Below are 24,628 nucleotides of genomic sequence, written 5' to 3' on the forward strand. Positions count from 1 at the left end.
AAGTGTGTAGGCAGAGGGAAGGGGGGCAATATGCAGAACAGCACAGTCAGCTCTGACAGTCATCTTGAATTAGTCATGTAGTGGCCTGATCAGCATCATTTTGATTATTTTAGGTGCAGCTGATCTTTAATTCCAGGGTTGATTTTCTTGAGTCTGGATCTCAGAATTTTGGCAACTTATGTGATGGCTGTAGTCTGGTCATCATGTAGTTAACTTCTTCCTCCTGGTGGGATTTCATTATCTACAAAACAGCTCACAGGATATGGCTCAGAATATTATCTGTAGCCCTTGAGGAGGAACTAAATGTCTTTGACTTTTTTTAATGACTAAACTACTACTTTTTGGTCTTGTTTGACTATTTTCCTTTGCTTCTGCATTTTATCATTTCTCTCATTATATTTATTATTTGACTAAAGTTTTTCTACAAACAAGTCAGGCAGAGGGCATGGAGGAAATTCTGTCCTGGGAAGGCCCCATAGGGTCTTATTCTATTTCAGAGACTGGCTCAGAAAACAGGGGTGTTGGTAGCTTGGAAAGATGAAGCAGCCTTTTTCTATTTCCATTCTCTCAGTGAATATAGAAGTGAGGTCATTAGCAGGGAGTTATAATGAAGAAATACCTTGGGGATTTTAGGAGAGAAAAATTTGGAAGGATCTTCTCAGAGTAAATTGACCAGGAAAATGCACTAGTGGATTTATGGGCAAAGGGGGACCACATACCATTGTGTTCATAAATTATGTGGCTAGATGTATGACCATTCAGGACATTCTGCTTCTTAGGGTCAGACTTTGATTAGTAGAAGAGTTAAGTTTTACCAAGGTTGAGGTTTGGCCAAGTGAGCATAGTGTAGAGAGGAAGAGGAACAAGGGAGCGATTTCATGATAAATCATGGACTGTAAAGTAGATTAGGTGGACAAGAGAGAGATGAATGATGGTGAAAAAGTAGTACGTAGGGTCAGTGGTTTAAAAATCTCCAAATGAAGTGGAACTGGACACTGCAGGTCCCCTCCAAGGGCCATTCCATTTACCCATTTCTTATTTATGGATAATGGGCTTCATTCAGTCTCCTTGACCTGTGTTCCAAATGGCTGAATCAATCAGGGCACGGTCCTGGTTCCTAATACTTTTGGATTCTTCTGTAGGAACTAAGGCCCTCATCCAGGTGGAGGATGGTAACTTCAGACTGACTACAAGATTCCTGGAATACTGGAACACCACTGTAATACCTCATGTATGCGTACATGCTAAGTCACTTCAGTTGTGTCTGATTGTTTGTGACCCTATGCACCATAGCCCCCCAGGCGCCTATGTCCATGGGATTCTCCAGGCAAGGAAACTGGAGTAGGTTGCTGGTGCCCTCCTCCAGGGGATTGTCCCAACCCAGGGATCAAACCCACATCTCTTATGTCTACCTGCATTGGCAAGAGGGTTCTTTACCACTAGTGCCACCTGGGAAGTCCCTGTGTTACCTCACTACCAACCAATCTGAAAAAGTTTGCACACAGTGGATGATAACGAAGACTCTGACCTCCTCCCCAAATGATTCTCTCTTTAAAAACTTTCCTTGTCATGCAGAATGTTTGGAATAGGTTTTTGGACACAAATCTGCCTTCTCCCCAGGGTGCTGGACTTCTGATTAAAGCAACCTTTTTTTTTGTTTTCCAGCCAACACTTGCCTCTCAAGTATTGGCTTTCAAGTCAAACCTGGGTTCGGTAACACAAACAGTTAAAGTGAGAGTTCAAGAGAAAGATGGGTAGGAGATGATGCGTAAGGAGTGGGATAATTGAAATCAGGATTTGGGAGACTTTTCACATATGTTCTGGTTTAATACCATACCAACTTTATAAGGAAATTTTTATTATCTTCATTTTAGACTTGGACAAAATTGTGTTCATAAAGATTAAATAACTTGGCCAAGGTCACAAAGCTAGTCAATGGCAGTTTGGATAGGAAATAAAAATATTTGGTTTTGTTTTTAAATTCCAAAAGCTTTGTACTATACCAGCTGCCTCTGATTCATGACAGTTGCCCGCTAGACAAAGGATAATCATTATTATGACTGAAAATGTTGACATTGTATTTGTTTTGCTTTTTCCAGGCTTATTATGGCATGCAAATAAATTTTAAAAAGGGGGCCCCAGAATTCATTTTGAATTTTTAAAACATTTCCTTACTTCCTTTAGAAAATAAGTGGGTTTAGAATTTGACTGGAAATGATTTTCACTTGTCTTTCAAAATTCACAAAGAATCATTCACATAGCACTTTTGAGAATGGAGTAAATTCTTCCTGATCAGATGAAATAAAATTTTCCATATGTTAAGGAGAGTCTCTGTTTTCCTGTACTTAAAATTAAGTAGATTCCTACTTAACGATAAACGATGATTAAAATGAATAATAGAACTTAAAAAGACAATTTTGATTATCTCTACTTTAGGAGGCTTCAAAAATTTGTACTGAGGTTCTAAATTGGTGGTAGTAAGGATTTTTATGTTTCAGTAGAGGAAAAAATTATGGTATTTTAAATAGAAGGTTTTTCAGCCCAATAATTAAATAACAATACTTACCCGACTTCCACAATACTGCAAACAAACAGAACCAAATTGTGTGGGCTGCTTTTGGTTTAAATTACATAGTGCCCTTTCCAGCAAAACTTTACATATAGAGGCTTGATTGAAATAGCTGCATAATTTCTGAGCAGAGGCTTTTCTTCGCTGTAATTACATTCCTGTGGTGACTCATACTCTCTTAATTTCTTGATTTTATAATTCAAAGAAGAATATTCCCTTGAAATTTAAAAACCTGGAAGACTCAAAAGCTATTTTTTTAGAAATTTATTATTGTTATTATTATTACTCCTACTGCTACTACAGTTCCTCCCCCTCTAAGTATCATTCTACATAGTTGCTTTTGATCTTGCTCATGCTGGCTCCCATAATGGGGGTTTACTCACATGGCAGTGAAGGAGAAAGGATCCAACATTAGGGATGGGCTGTTCTGGATTCAGTGGCTTACTCAGTGGAGATATGGGGCTTTTACTCTGATTTTGTAAGCAAATAAGGTGAGGAGGAGGTGTCCCTGGAGAAAAAGAACTAGATATAGCTTTTTGACATAGAAGTCATTTGTGGTATAAGCCTGGCCAACTGCTTGACCTTGAGCAGATCTCAGTAATACTGATCTTAAGGAAACAAAATAAACTGTTTTCAGGCAAGAGAAATAACAACAGCAAAGATAATAAATCAGTTGTAAAGACTCCCAGTTCTGTTTCAGTGGTAAAGATTGGCCTTAAGTACTTTCTTGAGCTGTTTTGCAGACTTTAAACTCACGTAGGGCTAGTGCTCAATCATTACATCAAGTGGAACCTAAGGAAAGATGATGTTGATTTTTTGCTGACCCTCATGACTTCAGTCAACTGAAGTGTGGACTCTATTAACTGTTCCCCCAATTCTTTGCTGAATTTTCTCAAGTCTTTTCATGAATATGCACATACCCTTAACTTGAAACTTCACAATTTTGCTCTTGGGGAAGACACTGCTTTGGGGCAAGGTGTTTTCCTTACTTGTTGCAAGTAATAAATTCTTTATTCTCCAGCTCTTTGGCTTGGTTGTATCTTTTGGCCTGAGAGTCACCAAGAGAGAGACTAGGTTTGAGGTGACAGGATTCACCCGCTGGCACAGCTCGGTTTCTCTCAAGAGACTGCTTATTTTTGATTTTCTATTTCTCTTTCCTTCATCTGGTAATTTTCTTTTTTTTTCTTCTGAATTTACTAGTTCAGATTCCCAAGAGAGGGAACCTGGCTGGCTCTGCTAATAAATGCTGCCACTGTCACTGATGGAGAAGTTGTTGGAGACTGATAGTAAGGTTGGGGGCAGTGTTTTGAAAACATCTGGCTGGTACCTCTCCTGTTGGGGGTATGGTCTTGGATAAAGATTAGGATGTGAATGTGCTTTAAAAATTTAAAGACTTTAAAACATTTCATGAATGTTGTATCTTGAGGCACCTTATTAAAGGGGAAATTTTTTCTCATATGTAGAATTAGAGATAAGTATATTTAAGATGATGTAAATATTTAAAAATTGTTAATATATAAGAAACTGGTGGTTGTTTAGGAGAGATTTCAAAAAAGATTATTTTAGAAAGCTGAAGTATATTCTTTTTCATTTCTTCTAGACTTCCTTGCCTCTGTTTGATTTTTTGTGTGGGGGAAACATTTTGTTAGATAAAATATCACACATAACACATGAGAAATGGTATGGTATAGTAGCAAATCAAAACTCTTTGATATAAAGCTAAAGCAAAGATCATTTCAAAGTTAGGGGCAAAGCAGTTAGCTGTTGGGGAAGGCTGTGGCTGAACAGGAGGTGGGGAGTGGGTGAGGGTGAAAGAATTCCACCTTAGCATGTTAAGCTTGATATGCTTATTAGATATTCAAGCAGAGACATCCAGTAGATAGTTAAATCTCCAGTTTGAGAAAAAAAAAAAAAAAAGGTCTGAATTTGAAATAAAAAATTAGATATTGACAGTGTCTTAATACTTAAAGCCATGAGACAGGAAAAGAGCACCAAGGAATATGGAGAGAGTGTCTCCTGGGAGTACCTCACTATTCAAACGTTGGAGAAGAGAAACAGCAAAGGAAACTAAGAAGGATGTAAGGAATAATAAAAATTTAAATTAAAATCTTTGTATACAAAAAAGCTAAAGTAAAAAAATGAAGAATAAGATGTCTTAAAAATGATGGTAGTTTCCTAAACTTGCTGAACTATATTGGTGGAATTAGCTCTGCTAAGCAAGGGGGTGACAGGTGGATTAGTCAGTTCAGCTTCATATCCTTTTACAAGTACTAGGCTGTGTGTGTGTGTGTGTGTGTGTGTGTATGAAAGAGAGAGAGAGAGACCTATAAAGTTTTGTTTTTGCCTTAAAATCTATATTAAATAAATCATTCATGCTGGAATGTTGTCAACAGTGGTGATTTTCAAATGATTTACATATTCAAGGTCCTCTTTCATCATCATTTTTTTTTTTTTTGCAGTGATTTGCTGTCCTCTGAATATGTGGAGAGACACATTGAACATGGAGGGAAGACTGTGGAAGTAAAAGTAAGTAAAATTTTTCTCTTGAGGAAAACTCTGAGAATCTTTTAAGCGCTGATGATAATTTTAATTTTCCATGATGCTTCCAATATACAATTTGGGGTTTTTTATATTTCAGAATTTATCATTAAAACGTGTCACTGGCTTAGGGGAAAACTTAATTATCAGTAAAAGAAGTCTGTACTACAGGAATTGTTGGAGTTATGTTTTGTGGGATTAATATTACTGCAAGTAGTTCTCTTTTAGATTATATCACAGAAAATAATTTCTGAAATTGGTTTTTAAGGTTAGCACTGAGAACGAAGAGGTGGAATCTTGAGTCTAGGGTAGGTGCCTGGCTTTGTATTCATTTGGAAAAATTCATCTGGAAAAATTATGAACTTATTATGTCAACAGGGATATCCCAGAGAGTTTTAAATCCCTGGAGACAGAAATCTCAGGATACTGGTTCTTGTTGGGTAAACTCTGAAAAAGATTTCATACAAATTTTTTTTTTTTCTGATTTGTAAGTGGTAGACCCAGGTTTGATCCTTGGGCCAGGAAGATCCCCTGGAGAAGCAATGGCTACCAACTCCAGTATTCTTGCTTGGAGAATTCCGTGGACAAAGGAGCCTGATGGACTACATGTCCAAGGGGTGGCAAAGAGTCAGACACAACTGAGCAACTAGCACTTTCACTTTCATAGGCATAAGAACGTGTCTGTCAACTGATGATGCTGTCTGAGGTATATGAGACCAAACAGCACCCAGGAGTTTCTTTAGGACCAATGTTTAATATAAAGAGTTTTAGCTAAGTGTTTATTTTCTTCTGAACAGGAGTTTAAGAAATAGAGCTTGTTCTGTTCTTCCATGTGCTGCTTTCCAAACCCAGGGCCTTCCCTCCTCTTATAAAACATGTAAACACTATCTGACTTTTGTGGTTATTCTTTCCTTACTTTTGCTTATAGTTTTATTATCCAAGTGTGTCCTAGAGTTTAGTTTTGCTTAATTTTTTAAAAAAATCAGTTTTTAAAAACTCTCTTTTATTCCATTGGTTATCTTTATCTTTCTTTTTATTCTTCCTTGCAGTTTATTTGTTGAAGAAGTCAGGTTATTTATCCTATACAGTCTCTCACAGTCTGGGTTTTGGTCTTGATTGTAACTTTTTATTTACAGTAAAATGAAATACACTTTAGTGACCTTTCCTTAAGATAATGATTTGTATTATCTGCAAGGCATTCTATGTCTCATTGAAGAAAGTGTTATTCTGATCAGAGAGGTGCATAATCCTGATCTTAAAGTTCTATTAAACCTTTTTCCCATCAAAGTTTACAAAGAAAGGTTTTAGGCTGAAAAACATGATAAATACTTTTTATGTGTTTTTTTAATAAAATATATGAATATCATCTTTCACTTACATTTATTTCCAATTCATTTAAAAATTAAATTTGAAGTTTGTCCCTTAGTTTAAGGAGAACTTCTGTGTATTTAACATAAACTTTAAGAATGTAAGTGTGAAACCTCAATTAATTAGAATACCCTGGGAACAAAATCTTTTTGTTTTGATTGTGTTGAACTATGGCTCTGGATTTTTAAGACAAAAGAAACTGAAGTTGATGCGGAGCAGTAAATAAGTCTAAACCATGCAGTTTGCTGTTTTATGGCTAGCTAGCTTTTTCTGTCTTGAAGCTGAAAGGTGCCAGGATTTTGTTTAGTCGAAGTGTCCCATTACATAGGCTCTGGTTCATCAGTATTATAATCCTAATATAGTAATTACTAACATTTATTGCTCATGATGTGACAGTCATATGAATTTATATATGTTCAATTCTCCAAACAACCTGTGATTATAAAATAACTTATCCCACTTGACAGGGAACTGAGGTACAGAGAGGTTACATAACTGGCTGAAAGTAACACAGGCAGGAGGGGTAGAGCTGCAGTTTGAATCTAGGTTATCTATCTCTGGAGCTGACTCCTAACACCATGCTATCTACCATATAGTCTACATTTATGTAAAAGATTAAAGGCAAAAGGAAAAGGAAGTGGCAGAGGACAAGATGGTTAGATAGCATCATTGACTCAATGGACATGAATTTGAGTGAACTCCAGGAGATAGTGAAGGATAAGGGAGCCTGGCGTGCTGCAATTCATGGGATCGTGAAAAGATGGACTCAACTTAGTGACTGAACAACAGCAAATGTAAAATAAGACAGCCATACAAAGTGAAATGTATCTTATTTAGACTTATTATATACATATCTCATTTTCTGGAGGTTCCTAACAATTGCACCTTTATAATCTTATCTTTAAACTGAAATGGTGGTCTGTGTAGTGGGCCTTTAGGTATCCCTCTCAAATTTGGTTATGCATTTGGGTAGCTTTTCGGTAGCATCAGTTGCCTTGGGCAAAAATGGTAAAGACATACTCTAGTACAAGGCCTATTTTATTTTTCATATCTCAGGAAAATTGCTATAGTAGGAGTTTTAGAACACTAGGAAAGGAATGGTAAATCTTCTGTATTTATGGATGGGGAAGGAAGTAGATTTCCCTGGAGTCAAAAAGTAAAAATAGACATCTTGGAAGAGATATGATTTATTATTGTATCATTACCAGTGAATGATCATGACCAGTCACCAGTGTTATTGGTTCTGATAGTATTTGGTTAAATTATTTGATCTCTGATGATAATGATCACAAAGTAATAACTGCTGGGTATCTTTTTTATTAGTTCAAATTATTTCTAGACTGAATGTGACCACTCCTAACCTGTCCTTGAATCAGAATCCTAATCGTTAAGGATGGATATGTAGAGACACCCATTTTCCAGTATTGACTTTTGACTGGCACTTAACTGGTTACTGCCCATCACTTAATTGAATTGAGTGCACTCAGGGATCATTGTCTCAAAGTCCTAATTGGTTCCATTGTGGCAGTAAGAAGATGGGTAAGAAGGCATTGGAGAGTGGGTCAAGGTTGAAGTCTGGAGATTGGAGAGTGCTGGGTGTTGAAGAGCAGGTGTCAGAGGAGAACGTGTTTGCTTAAGGGGTGGGAGAGGTTATTATGACTAACCCGTTCCAGTATTCTTGCTGGAAAAAGCCCATGGACAGAGGATCCTGGAAGGCTATAGTCATTGGGGTTGCAAAGTCAGACATGATTGAGTGACTGAGCAGAGAGAGGGAACCTTTTACTTTGATGGGATGGTGGTAGAATTTTCCTTAAAAAATATTGTTTAGGTAAACTGAAATGGCCACAGTCATTTCTGGGAACTGAGTATCAGGGAAGTTGATATAGAAGCAAGGAGAAAGCCCGAGTGTTTTCTTACAAGATAGCTTTTCTCCTGCTGGTCACATCCATCTCCCCTCCCTGAGGTTTGGCAGCTCATGAAAGATTTCTAGCTCAGCACAGTATTGTCCCCTAGCAGGAGGCTATGCTACAAGGAGATTCCCTTTGCATTCAATTTTAAAAGTTAGAATTCCAGCTCAATTCTATTTTCTTTTTTAAAAAAGAGAGATATACCTTAAAAATCCTGTCTTAATCATTTTGTCTTCCAAAATGAATGTGTCAACGACAGGCAAAAAAATACTAATGGAGGACAGCTATAAGAAATCACTTAGAAAAATTTACATGTGATAACTGTCAGGACAATGGATACCTTCCTGGCTTATGCTATCTCTCTAGTGTCTATAAACCTGAAAATCATCCATATAAAATTGCTTTTGATCTTGAATTGTATTCAGGTTTTCTCATATTGTTTTCTAGATTTCTCCATGAGGAACATAATTCTCAATACTTGAGTACTTCAAACGTGCACAGTGTGTTAAAGAAATAATGTTTCTTAAGGTATCTTTTAAGAATTTTTTTTTAACCAAAAAAAAAAAAAAACCCACAAGTGATTATATGGTGCTATAAAACATTGTAGACTCCTTTATTAGGAAAAACTCTTCTCAATTATTAGTGACAGGATTTAATTTATTTAAAATGTACATTAGAGCTTAGTGACTTCATTTTGCTTCTATTTTTTTTTTTAAATGACAGCTTTACTTAACATATCCTTTTATGAGATGTAGATTTTTCCCAAACTCGTTGCATATAATTGAACAGTACATAAGAGCTTGAACTGTTTCTTTTTTTAGTCGTGGGGAGCACAAAAATAGCTAGTCAACTGCCAAAGTGTCATTACATATATTTATTGCAGCAGAAAAGATGAACAAAGGGATTAATCTGTTTTTACTTATCCTGCATATCCAGTTTCCTTATTGATTCTCAGAACTGCATTACCATCCAGATTCTTGGTTCTTTCTATAGAAGCAAGAAGAGTAAATGATTAAGTACAAAAGAAAAACCATACCTTGGTGTGCAGTAAATTGTGCTGCATGCCTTAGTACAGAGCCTCCCATACTGCTGAATCTTTTTTTCAAATAGCTTTTAGAATGTCTTTGTTTTTGAGGCTGTCTTTGAGATGAAATGCAAGCAATAGCCATGGAATCTATACAAAGTAGCCAAGTAATCTATACAAAGGCTATTTAAAATCTCTCTCTCTTTTTATTTTAAGGAGAGCAACTCAGCAGCAGTACTTCTTTTCCAAAATGTCTTTCTTATTTACATCTTTTCCTTAGGTTACAGAAACAGGCTTTCTATCTTGAATTCTCACTACAGTAGCTTTTCTAGAACTTCTTGGATATGGGAAGAATACTTAGTCACCTAGATAGTAATGAAGTCATATGGCCTATGAAGATGCTTTTATAAAGGAATTTTTTTAATGGATCTATTTATAGTTGTCACCTAAGCTCTTAGTTTTATCATCCTTAATTTCAAATTGAAGTTTCAGGCATTTTCCCTGACTCTGTGGAGACGGTGGGGGCGGGGGAGGGGGGGTGGCATTTATCCAGTAAAGAAACCCAGTAATCATTTTAAGGCCAGCTGAGGGGCAGACTATCAATTAAAGACCTTTAGTTGGTCCTTGAGGGACTCCTGCTACAATGATAGGAATGTTTGGCAGATGCGACTACCCATATGTTTGAATCTGTATGTATGTTCTTCTGCTGCACTTCCTGGATGATTTAGGTTAAGGACTCTCAGCACTGAGCCTAAACTCTGAAAGCAGAACTTCTGGTGCGAAGGAAAACTAAAGATGCAGGTGTCATAGGTGAAATGGGCATGCATTTACCTCACACAAGTTATTTTGGCCAGAACATTTCAGATGTCATAGCTATGGACATGATATTTGTTTACACTACTAAAAAAATAATTTAACCATAAATATACATATTTTAAAATTAGATGACTTGGAAGCATTTTTTCTCAAGTACATTCTCTAAAAGAGTTTAGCTATGACTTAACATCAACATGACTTGTAATTAAATTAGAATGATTAAAGAAATATTGATCAATATATTTTCCTTATACATAATAATTAGTTACTAGCTACAGCTAAACTAGTTTTAAACTTTGTTATATTTAATGACTTCATTAGCTCCTAACAGCTGACGAAAAAGATTTTTCTTAACCTCAGGATATAAGAAGCCTGCAAGAATGAGATCTAAACTTTCTAAAAAGTAAATGTACTAACCGGGTTACTCTTCTAACAATTGATTAGAAATTATTGAGTTGAATTTCAGGGATGGTGTGATTCAATTCCAGGATCTTCTAATTCAGAGATGATTCTGTAATTGCAAATAGGACCAGCACAGGAAACCTCCTCCTTTGGGTCCTGTGGGTTTGAGTGGCTTCCCATTTTTAAATGCTTTCATTTTTAATGGTGAATTATATCAGAAGAATGATTCAATTTTCTTGTTACTATTGAAAGAGCCATGATACTTTCACAGAAGTTTTATGAAGTATTTTAAATGCTGAACAAAAGTGTAACTGGAAAATCTATTTATCTGATGGTTGGTAAAGCAAGTCCTGGGCTTCTCTGGTAGTTCAATGGTAAAGAATCCTCCTGCGTTCGATCCCTGGGTCAGGAAGATCCCCTGGAGAAGGAGATGACAACCCACTCCAGTATTCTTGCCTGGAAAATCCCATGGACAGAGGAGCCTGGAGGACTATAGTTCATGGGGTTGCAAAAGAGTTGAACATGACTTAGGGACTAAGCACACACACAGGGAGTCCTAGTGAGCTATTTTCATTGATTGATAATCACCATATGTTACTGTCTTACTGTCCTGTGGAAAGACTATGCTTTTTTCTTGCGATCTATTATCTCCAAGGCTAGTCTTATCTTAGAGGCGAATAACTGCTGCCAGCAGTTTAATGCTAGTCACTTGGAAGAGTTAACCATGTCTCACAAAGCCAAACTCATTTTGCTTCCTTAAGGCTATCGGTGGCATATTCTCTCTAGCCAAAGAAACCTCACTTTACTAGAATTTAAAAATATGATGATTTGCTATAATGACTTTATATCATTCTCAAAATTTGTATTTTTGCAAATAAATAATTATTATACCCATAAGTGCTCTAAATTTTACGATACTGAATTTCCCATTTTGTACAATCTCTACCTCTTTGAATTATGTTGATATTCTCAATGAGATCAATACTGGTAACTGCACTGAAGAATAATAAAAGTAGAATTACTAGTTGCAGTTGGAGAAATAGCAAACATGTGTATGATACTTACTATGTGCCAGGCACTAGTCTAGTAAGTGTTTTACATATTTTAAATCATTTACTCCCTCAGTAGTACCACTGGTATCCTCATTTTGCAGATGAAGAAACTGAGCACATAGAATTTAACTAACTTTCCCTGGAATTTGTAGCCAAGCAGTCTGATGCTGGAATTCATGCTATTATTCACTATAATTTATGCTTTTTATGGAAACCAATAATTATAGTGGCAGGGGAATCAAAATACATATATTTAAATTACAGCATTTCATTTTACCATTTACAATTATCAATACATCTTCCTTAGCAGATGTTTTAGTAAGCCATGAATTGGAGATGTAATCGTTTGGTTTGAGTGAGTCTCTTTTCTTCTAAATATAAAATTTCCATTATCCTAAAGACAAGTAAATGCCCTCTAAGAATGCCCTGTTTTTTCAATCATTTTCTCTTGGGGTTTATTTTTATTCCTTCTTTGTACTCCTTAGAAGTTAGACTGAGTATTGTTCAGTAGAGGGAATTGCTGTGGCTTTTAAACTGTAACCATATGAAATATGTTGCCATCCTGCACATGGCAAACACATGGCTTCGTTTTTATGCCCATCTTATCCCTACGTGTACTTTTGTCTGGAGTGGAGGAAATGTAAAGTTTTATGGACAAGAGCAGGGAAGCTGAAAGGTGTCATCATTTTGCAAAAACACTAGACAATATTTTGTTGTATCCCTGCCAAGGTGCTTCAAAATGCCCATCCCCTTCATTCCCCAACACACACACACGGAAGAACGTGAAAGAGCTACACAAATCTCTTAAACAAACTTAAAATATCTGTTTCTTGATCACACGTAACAATTATTCCAGGTTTGTCTCCTAACTTTACTTTTTATCCACTGTTAGTCATCTATTTAGCATCTTTTTGATGAGCTGGACACTGTGCATTTTCCCCCTGGCAGGCTTAAGCAGACATATGTTCCTCCGCCATCTTGTAATCAGTGTGGTTTCAGGTTTCATGCTTTAATTCTCTTTGTATTATTGGAAAAAAATTCTTTGGGGATTAAGTAAATTTTGCTTTCCCTTGGGACCAAAGCAAGGTTGCTCTAGGTCAGTCATCATGTATAATGCATCAGCTTCCTTAATGGCATTGTTAAGATTGCAAGTAGTCTTAACTCTGCAGTGTGAAGAAAATATATTGGCCCATTACCAGTTTATACAGGTCAGGTATCTCATTTCTGGGAATAAGCAGGAATGGACTGTAACAGCTGGTGTCAGCATGAGTTCTGTTTCTAAGCTCTGTTTGTGACCTGTTTGAGCAGAAAGTCCTCTTTATTTTCTTTCTGTGTAAAAAATTTTTCAAATAAGTATCTAAATGATTACTTAACTGTTAATATTCAAGATGTTATCTATAAACTTAAAAAGACATGTTCAGTCATAAATTAAAAATATCAAAGTAGCACTAATAGTGTTTCTATATATGAAACCAAGTAACTATTCTATAATAGAATATTTTTCCTATTTTAATTCTAATTGCAGAACTAATCTTTGTATTATATAATGTCTTATACAGATCTACCTTCAGAAAAATTTTTGAAATCAGAGTGAACTGTGATTAAGAAGTGATTTGTGGAAATGTTGTTTTTGATCAATTTGAAACTGGTTGGAAGCCAAAAAAAAAAAAAGAAATCACAAGTTATTCCCTTGGTGTTGTCTCAAACTGGTATTATTTTCTTTTTCATTTATAAAAAATTCTTATTTTCTGGTGAATAAGTGGCTACTATAAAAATAAGAACAGGTAACAACTAGAAAATTGGCACCTTGGCATTTGGGCTTCCCTGGTGGCTCAGCAGTAAAGAACCCGCCTGCCAATGCAGGAGACCCGAATGTGATCCCTGAGTTGGGAAGATCCCCTGGAGAAGGAAATGGTAACACACTCCAGTATTCTTGCCTGGGAAATCCCATAGACAGAGGAGCCTGGTGGGCTGCAGTCCATGGGGTTGCAGAGTCAGACACAACTGAGTGACTAGCACACTATGAAACAGAAAAGGAAGGGGTGCCAGTGCATTTGATTATCCCCATAGGAAAGTCCTAATAATTTAGGCAATATGGAGATTAAGTGAGATTAGACATTTAGACAGAAAAGTTGACATTAGAGATTTCTGGCAGAATATACAAAAGCTCCAATGGTCAGACACCCCACTTGTGTTCTCAGCCCTCTTTCATTCAATAGATGTGTATTGAGAGCTTGCCATTGGGTCAGGGAGATAGCTGTGAACAACATATGATATAATTTTTGCCCTTGTAAAGCAGGTAGTTTAGTAGAGGTGATAGGTATAATGAAAATAACTGCCAATAGGTCTTTTACAATGGCAGTTATGAGAGTGCCATAAAGAGAGGTTTCTATTGTTCTGAGAGCGTTTGATAGGAGACCTGATCTAGTCTGGTTGGTTAGGGAAGACTTCCTTGAGGAAATGAGATTAACTTTGAAGTTTAAATGATAAGTAACAGGAGGTGAAATGGGAAGGGAACAGCTTTTCAAGGCAGTGAAATTAGTATGGACAAAGGCCCAGAGGCGTTGATGTGCAGGACCGTGGTGCGTGGGAGGAAGAGGAAGAAACCAGAGAGGGTGGGCAGAAGAAGAGATGGAGACAGTTGTATAAGAGAGACAGAACCTACACTGTTGGGGAGAATGTGAATTGGTACAGCCACTATTAAGGTCCCTCAAATAACTAAAAACAGAGCTACCTAATAATGCAACAATCCCACTCGTAGGTATATTTTCTGATAAAGCGATAATTTGAAAAGATAACATGCATCCGTATGTTCATAGCAGCACTATTCACAATAGCCAAGACATGGAAACAACCTAAATGTCCATCGACAGATGAATGATAAAGAAAATGTGGCATATATATATATATGACTGTTAATTGCACTTTGAGATCCCATGGAATGTAGCCTGCCAGGCTCCTCTGTCCATAGAATTCTCCAGGCAAGATTACTGGAGTAGGTTACTATTCTCTTCTCCAGGGGATCTTCCTGACTGAGGTATCAAACCTGGGTCCCCTGTATTGCAGTCTGAGCCACCAAGGAAGTATGTATATATATATATATATATGTATAAAGGAATATTACATAACCATAAAAAAGACTGAAATAATGCCATTTGCCGCAACATGGATGGACCTAGAGATTATCATACTAAGTGAAGTAAGCCAGACAAAGACAAATATTATATGATATCATTTATATATGGAATCTAAAATATGACACAAAAGAACTTGTCTACGAAACAGAAACAGATAGACATAGAGAACAGATTTGTGGTTGCCAAGGAGGGGGATGGTTAGGAGAAGGAAGGATTGACATTTTGGGATTAGCAGATGCAAACTACTATGTGTAGGATATATAAACAACAGGATATATATCACAGGAACTATATTCAACATTCTATATAACCCTTAATGGAAAAGAATATGAGAAATTCTTATTTAATTATATATATATATATATATATATATATATATATATATATAATTGAATCACTTTTCTGTACAAGAGAAATTAATACAACATTGTAAATCAACTGTGCTTCAATAAAATTAATTTAAAAAAATGGAGAGAAGGTAGGAGTATAATATTTGAGCAGAGCCTCAACCCAAACAATCAAATATGACCTAGTGGAAACAAGACCAAGTCTGCCTTTGGACTTCATGTATTGATTATTTTATGCCTGTGTTTTCTCTTCTCTCCATATTCTCAAAAGCTGGAAGTGCACCTCTAAATGTCTTTAGAAGGCAGAGTGGTTTTTTGGATAATTCTGAGTGGAGTAAATAGGTAGTCCACACAGCAATTTGACTTTTCAGACATAGTAAGTGCTGTCTTCTTGAGATCATGTTACATTTCTGATTTTTTTTAAAAATGAATTTTTTTCTCCACTAGTATTAATAAATGAAACTAGTCACTTCATTTGTTTCTAAATGTAGGATAGATCTGTAGTTTGGAGGCAGTAAAACTTAGAGACTGAGGCTATATTTAGAGATGCATGCATGCTGAGTCACTTCAATTGTGTCCGACTCTGTGTAACCTGACCCTGTGGACAGTAACTTGCCAGGCTGCTCTGACCATGGGATTCTCCAGACAAGAAATACTAAAATGGGTTGCCATGCCCTCCTTCAGGGGATCTTCCTGACCTAGGGATTGAACTTGAGTCTCTTATGTCTCCCACATTAGCAGGCAGGTTCCTTACCACTAGCACCACCTGGAAAATGAAAGTCGCTAGGTTGTGACCAACTCTTTGTGATCCCGTGCAGTTCGTGGAATTCTCCAGGTCAGAATACTGTAATGGGTTAGCTGTTTCCTTCTCCAGGGGATCTTCCCAACTCAGGGGTAAAACCTAGGTCTCTCACATTGCAGGTCCATTCTTTACCAACTGAGCCACCAGGGAAGCCCAAGAATACAGGAGTGGGTAGCCTATCCATTCTCCAGCAGATCTGCCTGACCCAGGAATTGAACCGGGGTTTCCTGCATTGCAGGAGGATTCTTTACCAACTGAGCTACCAGGGAAGCCCAATGCCACCTGGAAGGCCCTCTATTTAGAGATAGATAGACCTACATTCGTATCCTGATATGCCAATTAATTTTCATGTGGCCTTGGACAAGTTACTTATTTCTTCCATGGTTCATTTTTTCCTCATCTGTTAAATGAGAAAGACAGACATGTAGCTCAGAGCTTGGTTATGGGAAACGCTTCACGTTGAAATCGTTATTGAGGTAAAGTGGAAATTTGAAAAGAATTTCTGGCTAGGTCTTTGGTGCCCTCCACTCATTTTCACTGCTGGTTTCTGATTCTGCTCATGATGCAGGGAGCATATTACGATCACCAACGGCACTTCGTTATGCCCTGCTCCATAAGAAGGCAATCTTCTGTGCCCTAGATTATACATTCTATGAGAAGTTACTCCAAGAGCAAACTCCCAGGGGAGCTTGGGCTGCATACCTAGCTCTTGGCATAATGTATGGACCTCAAAGACAATAAATATATGTTGAACAACAACAACAAAAAATAAATGAATGAAGTAAGTCACATGTTAGGAAATTGGGTAATTTCTCCTGTTTACCCAACAGTATGTGGGGAGAAGTTCAGTTTGGATGGATCTGGGAGAGCAGATTATTCCCCCTGCTGTGAAAAGATGCAGTGAATATAAACAGGAAAAATGAAAGGCTTCCATCTGCTCACCTGATGCTAAGGTCATCCTGTGTACTGAGGCTTATACTCATGTGCTGTCTTTGGAAGGCATTTTAGAGTCACTTCTAAATTACTTTTAAATTTCAAGTCATGAAATCCCAGCAATTGACCTATGATAAAAATTTCAGTAACTTTGAAATGTTTCAAACATATTAAAAATTCTATAAAATGTGGTAACAGATACATGTGTAGATACATGTTAGTATTTTGCTAAATTTGCTTCAAATCATTTTAGGTTTTTAAGGTCTGGTAAGGTCTGATAATTCTGTATTAGAGCATCTCCTGTTTCATTTCTATTATATTTTATTTGTGCCTTTACTCTTACTTGGTTAATCTTATTTGAGTTTATTAAAATGTTTGTTTCAAAGAATGAGCTTTACTTTCATTATCAATGCCTACTTTCTTTTACTTAAGAAGTTCTCCTTTGTTCTTTTCATAACTCACTGAGCTAAAATTTAACTTGAAAAAGTGAAAAAAGTGAAAGGGTTAGTCACTAAGTTGTGTCAGACTCTTTGCAACCCTATGGACTGTAGCCCACCAGGCTTCTCTGTCCATGGAATTCTCCAGGCAAGAATACTGGAGTGAGTTGCCATTCCCCTCTCCAGGGGCTCTTCCTGACCCAGAGATGGAATGCAGGTCCCTTATATTGAGGACTGATTCTTTACCATCTGAGCCCATCAGGGAAACCCAAAATATAACTTACTAATTATCAATCTTTCTTTCTATAAGCATCTAAGGATGATAAAAGCAGCTTCCTAAAATTTCTGATTCATACATGTTTCATTGCCTATAAATATGTATATCTTTTTATACTATGACGCATAAGTTATATGAAATTTTATAAATAATTTTTAAATTGTTTAAAATTTTTACACGTAACATTTAAAAATTTTCCAAACACATCTTTCACTGTTGGTTTAATTTTTTAATGGTAAAGGCAATGTAAAATATACTAACTCTTTGAAAGTTGGCCTGGTTATTTAAAAGAAATAGAAAGTTGGTAATCTTTGATTAAAAAAAAATAGACTGAAATTCATAGACCCAGGAAAAACCTTAGAGACCACCAAATTCAACTCCATCCTTCATTTTACAGGAAATCACCTCCAAAATGGCAAATGACAATCATGTATTGGTGGAAATATTGCTGGAAAAACATTTTTTTTTTCAGATTTAGTGTCACTTTTTGACAGGTGCAATCCTTAAATATTAGCCTACCTCCCCAAAGGACTTTGTTTGAGAAGTTTGTCCTTAGTAAGCCAACCCTTTGTTTGTATCCTTAAATTAATCTTGGGCTAATTCAAAATCATCCGTGGAGGAATAGAAATGACCACTGAATGCTAGTGTTGAGTTCTTGAACACAGTTTTTAAGGTTCAAGGTATAAGAGGAGAAAGAGATGCTGCAATGCAGCTTTCCTTTGGCAGCTAGAATTTTTCCCTATTTATCCTTCCTTTTTTTTTTTTTTTTTAAAAGAGCAAATGGCTGGTTGACAGAATGGAAATGAAATTAAAGGAGATAGTGGAAAAACAATGTCTTTTTTCTTTACCTTAAACCCTCATATAGTTACATATTATTAGATTGAAAAAAAGGAAGGGAAGAAACAAACAAAGATGTTATACTTTTCAAATGCAACAAAAATCTTTTTCTTCCTTCATTTTAGGGACATGCTGTCATTTTTTTAGAACTGCCTTCTAGACAATTATATTTCTTTCCCAATGATATTCAAATATCAGCTATAGAATAAGGTTTTACGTAATACGCAATTCATATAGAGCGATATATTTAAGCATCTATTATTTGTTAAAATACAATAATGCAGTAGTTTCCTGGAAAGAGTTATAATTTCATGAGTTTGTAATTATTTAGTCACTGTATGTGCTTTGCATTGATTTTCCATTCTCTCAATTTAGAACTGCATCCCAGAGAACCTGCCAAGTACCCTCTCTGCTTTACTGTAATTTGCTGCTGAGGAGCATTTTGTGGGAACCTAGAATGTTTTCATAGTCTGCTCAGACATTGTTATATCAGTGTGTCTGTAAGTGATTACCTGACAGCTGAAAAACAATTTCTCTTGCCTATTCTCTGGTTAAAAATAAGCAATTTGGAAGCTCTGTTTGACGTAATAAAAGAACTGAAGGTCAGGTTTACTGTGCTGTGCTGAGTCACTCAGTCGTTTCTGACTCTTTGTGACCCCATGAGCTGTGGCCACCAGGCTCCTCTGTCCATGGGGTTTCTCCAGGCAAGAATACTGGAGTGGGTTTGCCATGTCCTCCTCCAGGGGATCTTCCCAACCCAGGGATCGAACTCGAGTCTCCCCCCATTGCTGGCAGATTCTTTACTGTCTGAGCCATCAGGGAGGCCCAAGAATACAGGAGTGGATAGCCCATCTCTTCTCCAGGGGATCTTCCTGACCCAGGAATCAAACCAGGGTCTCCTGCATCATAGGCAGATTCTTTACCAGCTGAATTACCAGGTTTACTGTATATTTGTGTAAAAAGGTGATGAGTATTGTTCAGTGAAGCTATGGGAAAGTAGAATGTCTGGCTACAGGTAATTAAGATATGGGTTAATCTTTTTAGATGAGGGCTGCTGTAGACACTTGCATTTTATTTCACTGAGCCAAGCTTCTTAGAAGCAACATCTCTGGATCATGAATAAACAAATTCACATGGTTACTTGAAAGGAGATGAGAATTTGTACTGTGTTGAATAATGTCCCCACAAAAAGTCATATCCCCTGGTACCTGTGAATGTAATCTTTTTTGCAAACAGGGTCTTTTCAGATGTGATCAAGTTAAGAGGAGAACCCTAATCCATGACTGGTATCTGTATAAGAGGGAAGTTTAGACATAGAGACACAGGAAGAATGCCATGTGAACATGGTGGCAGAGACTAGAGGATGCAGCTCCAAGCCAAGGAACACTGGGAACTTGTTGGCAACCATTGGAATTTAGGAAGTAAGGAAGGATTTTTCTCTAGAGAGTATGGCTCTGCCAATACCTTGATTTCAGATTCTCATCTGCAGTTCTGTGAGAGAATGAAGTGTTTTTGTTTTAAGCCACCCAGGTTTTGCTAATTTGTTATGGAGGTCTTAATGTAAAAACAATTGGAGTATGTGCTGTAAGTGCCTGAGCCTACATATGAGAGGAGAGGGAGCAAGTCTTTAACTTTGAAAAATAGCTTGTATCTCAAAAGACTTTAACAATTGTTTAGTTAGGATACTTGGGGGCTTTAATTCCTGGGAACCTATCCCTGTTTTCATGTTTTGTTTTCAACAGCTAACATTACCCAAGGGAAAACAGTATAAGGAAAGATTCCTGCACAACAATAAAAATATATTTTAAACTCACTGGGTCTGTAATTTTTTTTTTTAACTCGAGAACTCTATGGTCCCTATTTTCTGTGGTGTTCACTATTTTCCAATAAGAAGCTCTTTGCTTTATCACTTTTATTTATTAAAATATCCAGTGGCTTTCTAGTTCTCTCTTTCTCCTTTCTAGCAGAAACTTTTGCTACAATATTTAAGAATGTTTGCTGCAACAATATTCTTATGTATCTTTCCTCTTCAGCAGGAACCACGCATGTTTTTTTAAACACTTTATTTTTAACTGAAGGATAATTGCTTTACAATATTGTGTTGATTTCTGCCATACATCAACATGAATCAGCCATTGGTACATACATCTTTTAAATAAAATTATTCTGTTTTCTGTTAGCTAGATTTGTCTCCTTTTATTTTTTAAAATGTTTTTGTTTGATGCTTAATCTGCAAGTGCTTATCAATGAGTATTAAAGCAGTGCAGAGATTTTTTAAGGATCATTTAGCTTTAGATGTTGGAATGAGCTGATAATTTGGATACAGCTCAAACACTTGTACCCTGGAATGGAATGGCAAACATAAATGTCCAAAGATACCAACCAGTGGCATAAATGAGAGACAGGCCAGCTATAATAAGATGGACAATGTGTGTCTTATTCGTTTGCAGCTAATTTGTATCCTATGGGAAAACGGGAATGTGGGATCGGAGGCGCCTTGTTAACAAACCTCCTAATTTTCAGGGGAAAATGGAAATCCAAGTTTCAGCAACTGTGAGGGTCTGAGATTTTATCCTCCTTACAAATCAACAAGTTAGGCTGTTGCAGTTTCATCTATGCTGGCAGAAGACAAGAGACCCTGGGTCAGAGACAAAGAACTTTGTTACTCGTGGCAATAGAAGTAGCCAGAACATCAACATTTTCTTATACTTGTATCTTGAGCCTCGATCCCTAGAGGGTGACAGAGGAAAAGGGCCAGGTGACACCTGCGCACACAGTGTGTTGTGTTACTAGAGAAATTCTGAACTTGAAAAACCTGAATCTTTTATCATAGGAAGTAAACATGCTTGCTCTTTGCTCTAGAGGGAGACATCTCTCTTCTTCAAAGGCTTTCCACTATGCAAACATCCTTGAAAGGATTGTCCAGAACAATCTTGGGCAATGAGGAGTCCTAGATTATTATTAATATTATAGCAAAGTGTTATTGAGTAACCTTTCGAAAATTATTTCCATGGATTATATTAAAAATTTTGTTTTAGTCATTTAAATTAACCCTGTTTGTATAAGGGTGTTCCTCTGGAGAAGGGATAGGCTACCCATTCAAGTATTCTTGGGCTTTCCTGGTGGCTCAGACAGTAAACAATCTGCCTGCAATGTAGGAGACATGGGTTCGATCCCTGGGTTGGAAAGATCCCTTGGAAGAGGGCATGGCAACCCACTCCTTTATTCTTGCCTGGAGAATCCCCGTGGACAGAGGAACCTGGCGGGCTACAGTCCATGGGGTTGCCAAGAGTCGAAATGACTGAGCGACTGAGCCCAGCACAGGACATATAAGGGTAGTTTAGAAAAAAAAAAAAAATTTTGAAATCTACAGTGAGAGTAGAGTCTAGGAAGTATTCATTCATACTCTTGATCCTGGACTTCTATTTCCCAGGTGGCTCAGTGGTAAAGAATACACCCCACCTGCCAAAGCAGAAGATGCAAGAGATGCACATTCAATCCCTGAGCTGGGAACATCCCCTGGAGTAGGAAATGGCAACCCACTCCAGTATTCTTGCCTGGAAAACTCCACGGACAGAGGAGCCTGGTGAGCTACAGTCCATAGGGCTGAAAAGAGTCAGACATGACTGAGTACACACACACTAACAAAACAAATTTTAGATCAGTATAGGGTTGCCAATCTTTTTATTTTGCTATATATGGAAACAGTGCCTTCAGAATACCTAAATCATATTTACCATTGCTACCAGTTCAAAGAGAATGTATATAACAACTAATGCAATATGGTAACCTGGACTGGGTCCTGAAACAGAAAGAAGAAATTAATGGAAACTCTAGTGAAATATAAATGTTCAGAACCTCATAATCAGTAACATACCATGTCAGTCTTTCAGTTTTTGACAAATGTTCTCAGGTGATGTAAGGTGATAACAATAGGAGAAATCGAGTGATAGATATGCAAGAACTTTTGGAACTTTTCTGTGAATCTAAAATTATTTCAAAATAAAAAGGCTATTAAAATTAAAATGGATAATCTTTATAATCAAGGAGAAGACAAGAGCAAATCTCAGAACAAAGGACAGTCATATGAAAATTACTTCTAACTTTATGAAAAATTGAATTGTCCTTTTTTCTTGTTTTGGCATGAACTGGTAAAGATTTTGGCATGCAATAGTGTAGATCCATGGATTATCAACCGTGTGTTAGCGTTATTTAATTTTAATTTACTGTAAAATGAAATGAGATTGTTTTTCTCTCTGATTCCCTTAGGGAACCTTTGGAATCAGATATCCTTACATTGTGTAACTGAACAGATGTTTAACCTATGTCCCTTTTATGAAGCCAGTCTGAGTCTATATAATCCCAGGTTATACATTTTAATCAGGATAAGTTGCTGGATCCTCTCCAAAGTAAAACTTAGCTTTTCTAGGAATTTCCTTGATCCTAATGACCCCAGGGAGACTCAGGATTTTCCTGACTTTAAAATGTCATTTCTCACTATTGAGAGGGAGAGGCAAGGTTGAGGGGAGGGCAGGTTCATCATGTCAATGCCAATCAGGGGGAAACTGGGAAGAGGCTATTGTAAACCAGCACCTGGTGAAACAGGTTCCAGCCTCGCAGCCTCAAACAAAGGTCTGGTCAGTGCACATGCCTGGGAGAAATTTAGGGCAGTCGAGTTCAGGGGCAGGTCTTCAGTTCCTGCAAAGCGGAATAGGCTAGAGCATAGCTTCTCAGCCTAAGGCAGCATGTTGGAGTCATCTGGGCAGTTAAAAAAAAAAAAATGCTCAGGTTTCTTCCCTAGAGGTCTTGATATAAATGGCATGGAGTAAGGTTTGAACTTTTATAAAAAACTTCCCTTGTGCCAGTAATGTGACACTAATGTGAGCCCAGGGTGGTGAACTTCTAGTGTGAGCAAGGATCTCACTTATGCAGGAGGATGTCTGATCTGCAAGGCAGAAGCCGGTCCTGGACCTGGTGCCCACCAAGGGGGAGAGAGAGCTGTGACTCAGGGAGGACAGCAGGATCACAAGGGTAACAGGCTGGTGTTTCGGTCTGGAAGTGTCCGCACTAACCTGTCCCTTTTAGAGTGACTAAACTCATACTGATTTGCCTGTGACTTTCATGGATACTGCACTGAATGACCTGCATCCTGGGAGACCCCTTAGTTCCAGGCTAATGGGGTGTTGATTGCTCTGTCCCTTTTAGTCCTGGTCAGAGCATCCTGTATGGTACCATCTTACCAGCACCTACAAAAAGTAGCTTTGCTCTTCCTGTCTGTACATGGTAAAATTCTCACGTATTCTTGTTTCTCCTTCCCCACTCCATTTTGTTTCTGATAAAACCAGCTGTTTGGGGATAACAAGAGAAGAAATAGAGAAGAGCTATGGCTGTTTATATTCTTAATGCTTCAGTTATAATAGAATCTGCTCAGGAACTAGTGTAAGATTTCAGACAGCTCAATAAGTGAGGAGTTTTAGAATGCAGAGGCAGATGTAGTGAAAAGCAGTTGTTTTCAAATTTTAGAGTGCGTGGAAGTCACCTGAGAGCTTCTACAGCCTCCAGTTGAGTATGTCTGGGGAGAGGCTTGACAATCTGCATTTCTAACAAGCTGATGCTTTGGGGCTGGACACGACTCTTTAAGAACCACCAACATAAGGAGACTTGACTCTGCATCAAACATACATGGGTGAGAAGGCTCACTTTCGATCTACGTTTTTTCACATTCATCAGTCATCATGAAATAGTACATTTATTACCAAGCAGAAGGCCCAGGATATGGCTGATACTTTCATTCTTCAGATGATGATTCGAACCATCTCAATCTTTCTGCTATCTTCTGCCTGGGGATGGTCTGGGCATACCAGACCACCAGACCTGCCTCTTGAGAAATCTGTATGCAGGTCAGGAAGCAACAGTTAAAACTGGGCATAGAACAGCAGACTGGTTCCAAATAGGAAATGGAGTACGTCAAGGCCGTATATTGTCACCCCACTTATTTAACTTATATGCAGAGTACATCATGAGAAATGCTGGGCTAGAGGAAGCACAAGCTGGAATCAAGATTGCTGGGAGAAATATCAATAACCTCAGATACGCAGATGACACCACCCGTGTGGCAGAAAGTGACAAAGAACTAAAGAGCCTCTTGATGAAAGTGAGAGAGGAGAATGAAAAAGTTGGCT

At 37.4% G+C, this 24,628-nt stretch overlaps 1 protein-coding gene across 11 annotated transcripts in view; it reads left to right on the top strand.

The window, feature by feature from the left end:
• The window catches only part of ADAM22 (ADAM metallopeptidase domain 22), a 238,401-nt gene that overhangs the window by 117,562 nt on the left and 96,211 nt on the right, over positions 1-24,628 (top strand). For all 11 annotated transcript variants that reach the window (XM_019958884.2, XM_070787951.1, XM_070787949.1 and 8 more), the window contains exon 4: positions 5,029-5,095. In XM_019958884.2, the coding sequence (XP_019814443.2) occupies positions 5,029-5,095 (67 nt within the window). The remainder of the gene's footprint in view (positions 1-5,028; positions 5,096-24,628) is intronic.

This window comes from Bos indicus, chromosome 4 (assembly GCF_029378745.1).
Source record: "Bos indicus isolate NIAB-ARS_2022 breed Sahiwal x Tharparkar chromosome 4, NIAB-ARS_B.indTharparkar_mat_pri_1.0, whole genome shotgun sequence".
In the NCBI taxonomy this organism is placed as follows: domain Eukaryota; kingdom Metazoa; phylum Chordata; class Mammalia; order Artiodactyla; family Bovidae; genus Bos; species Bos indicus.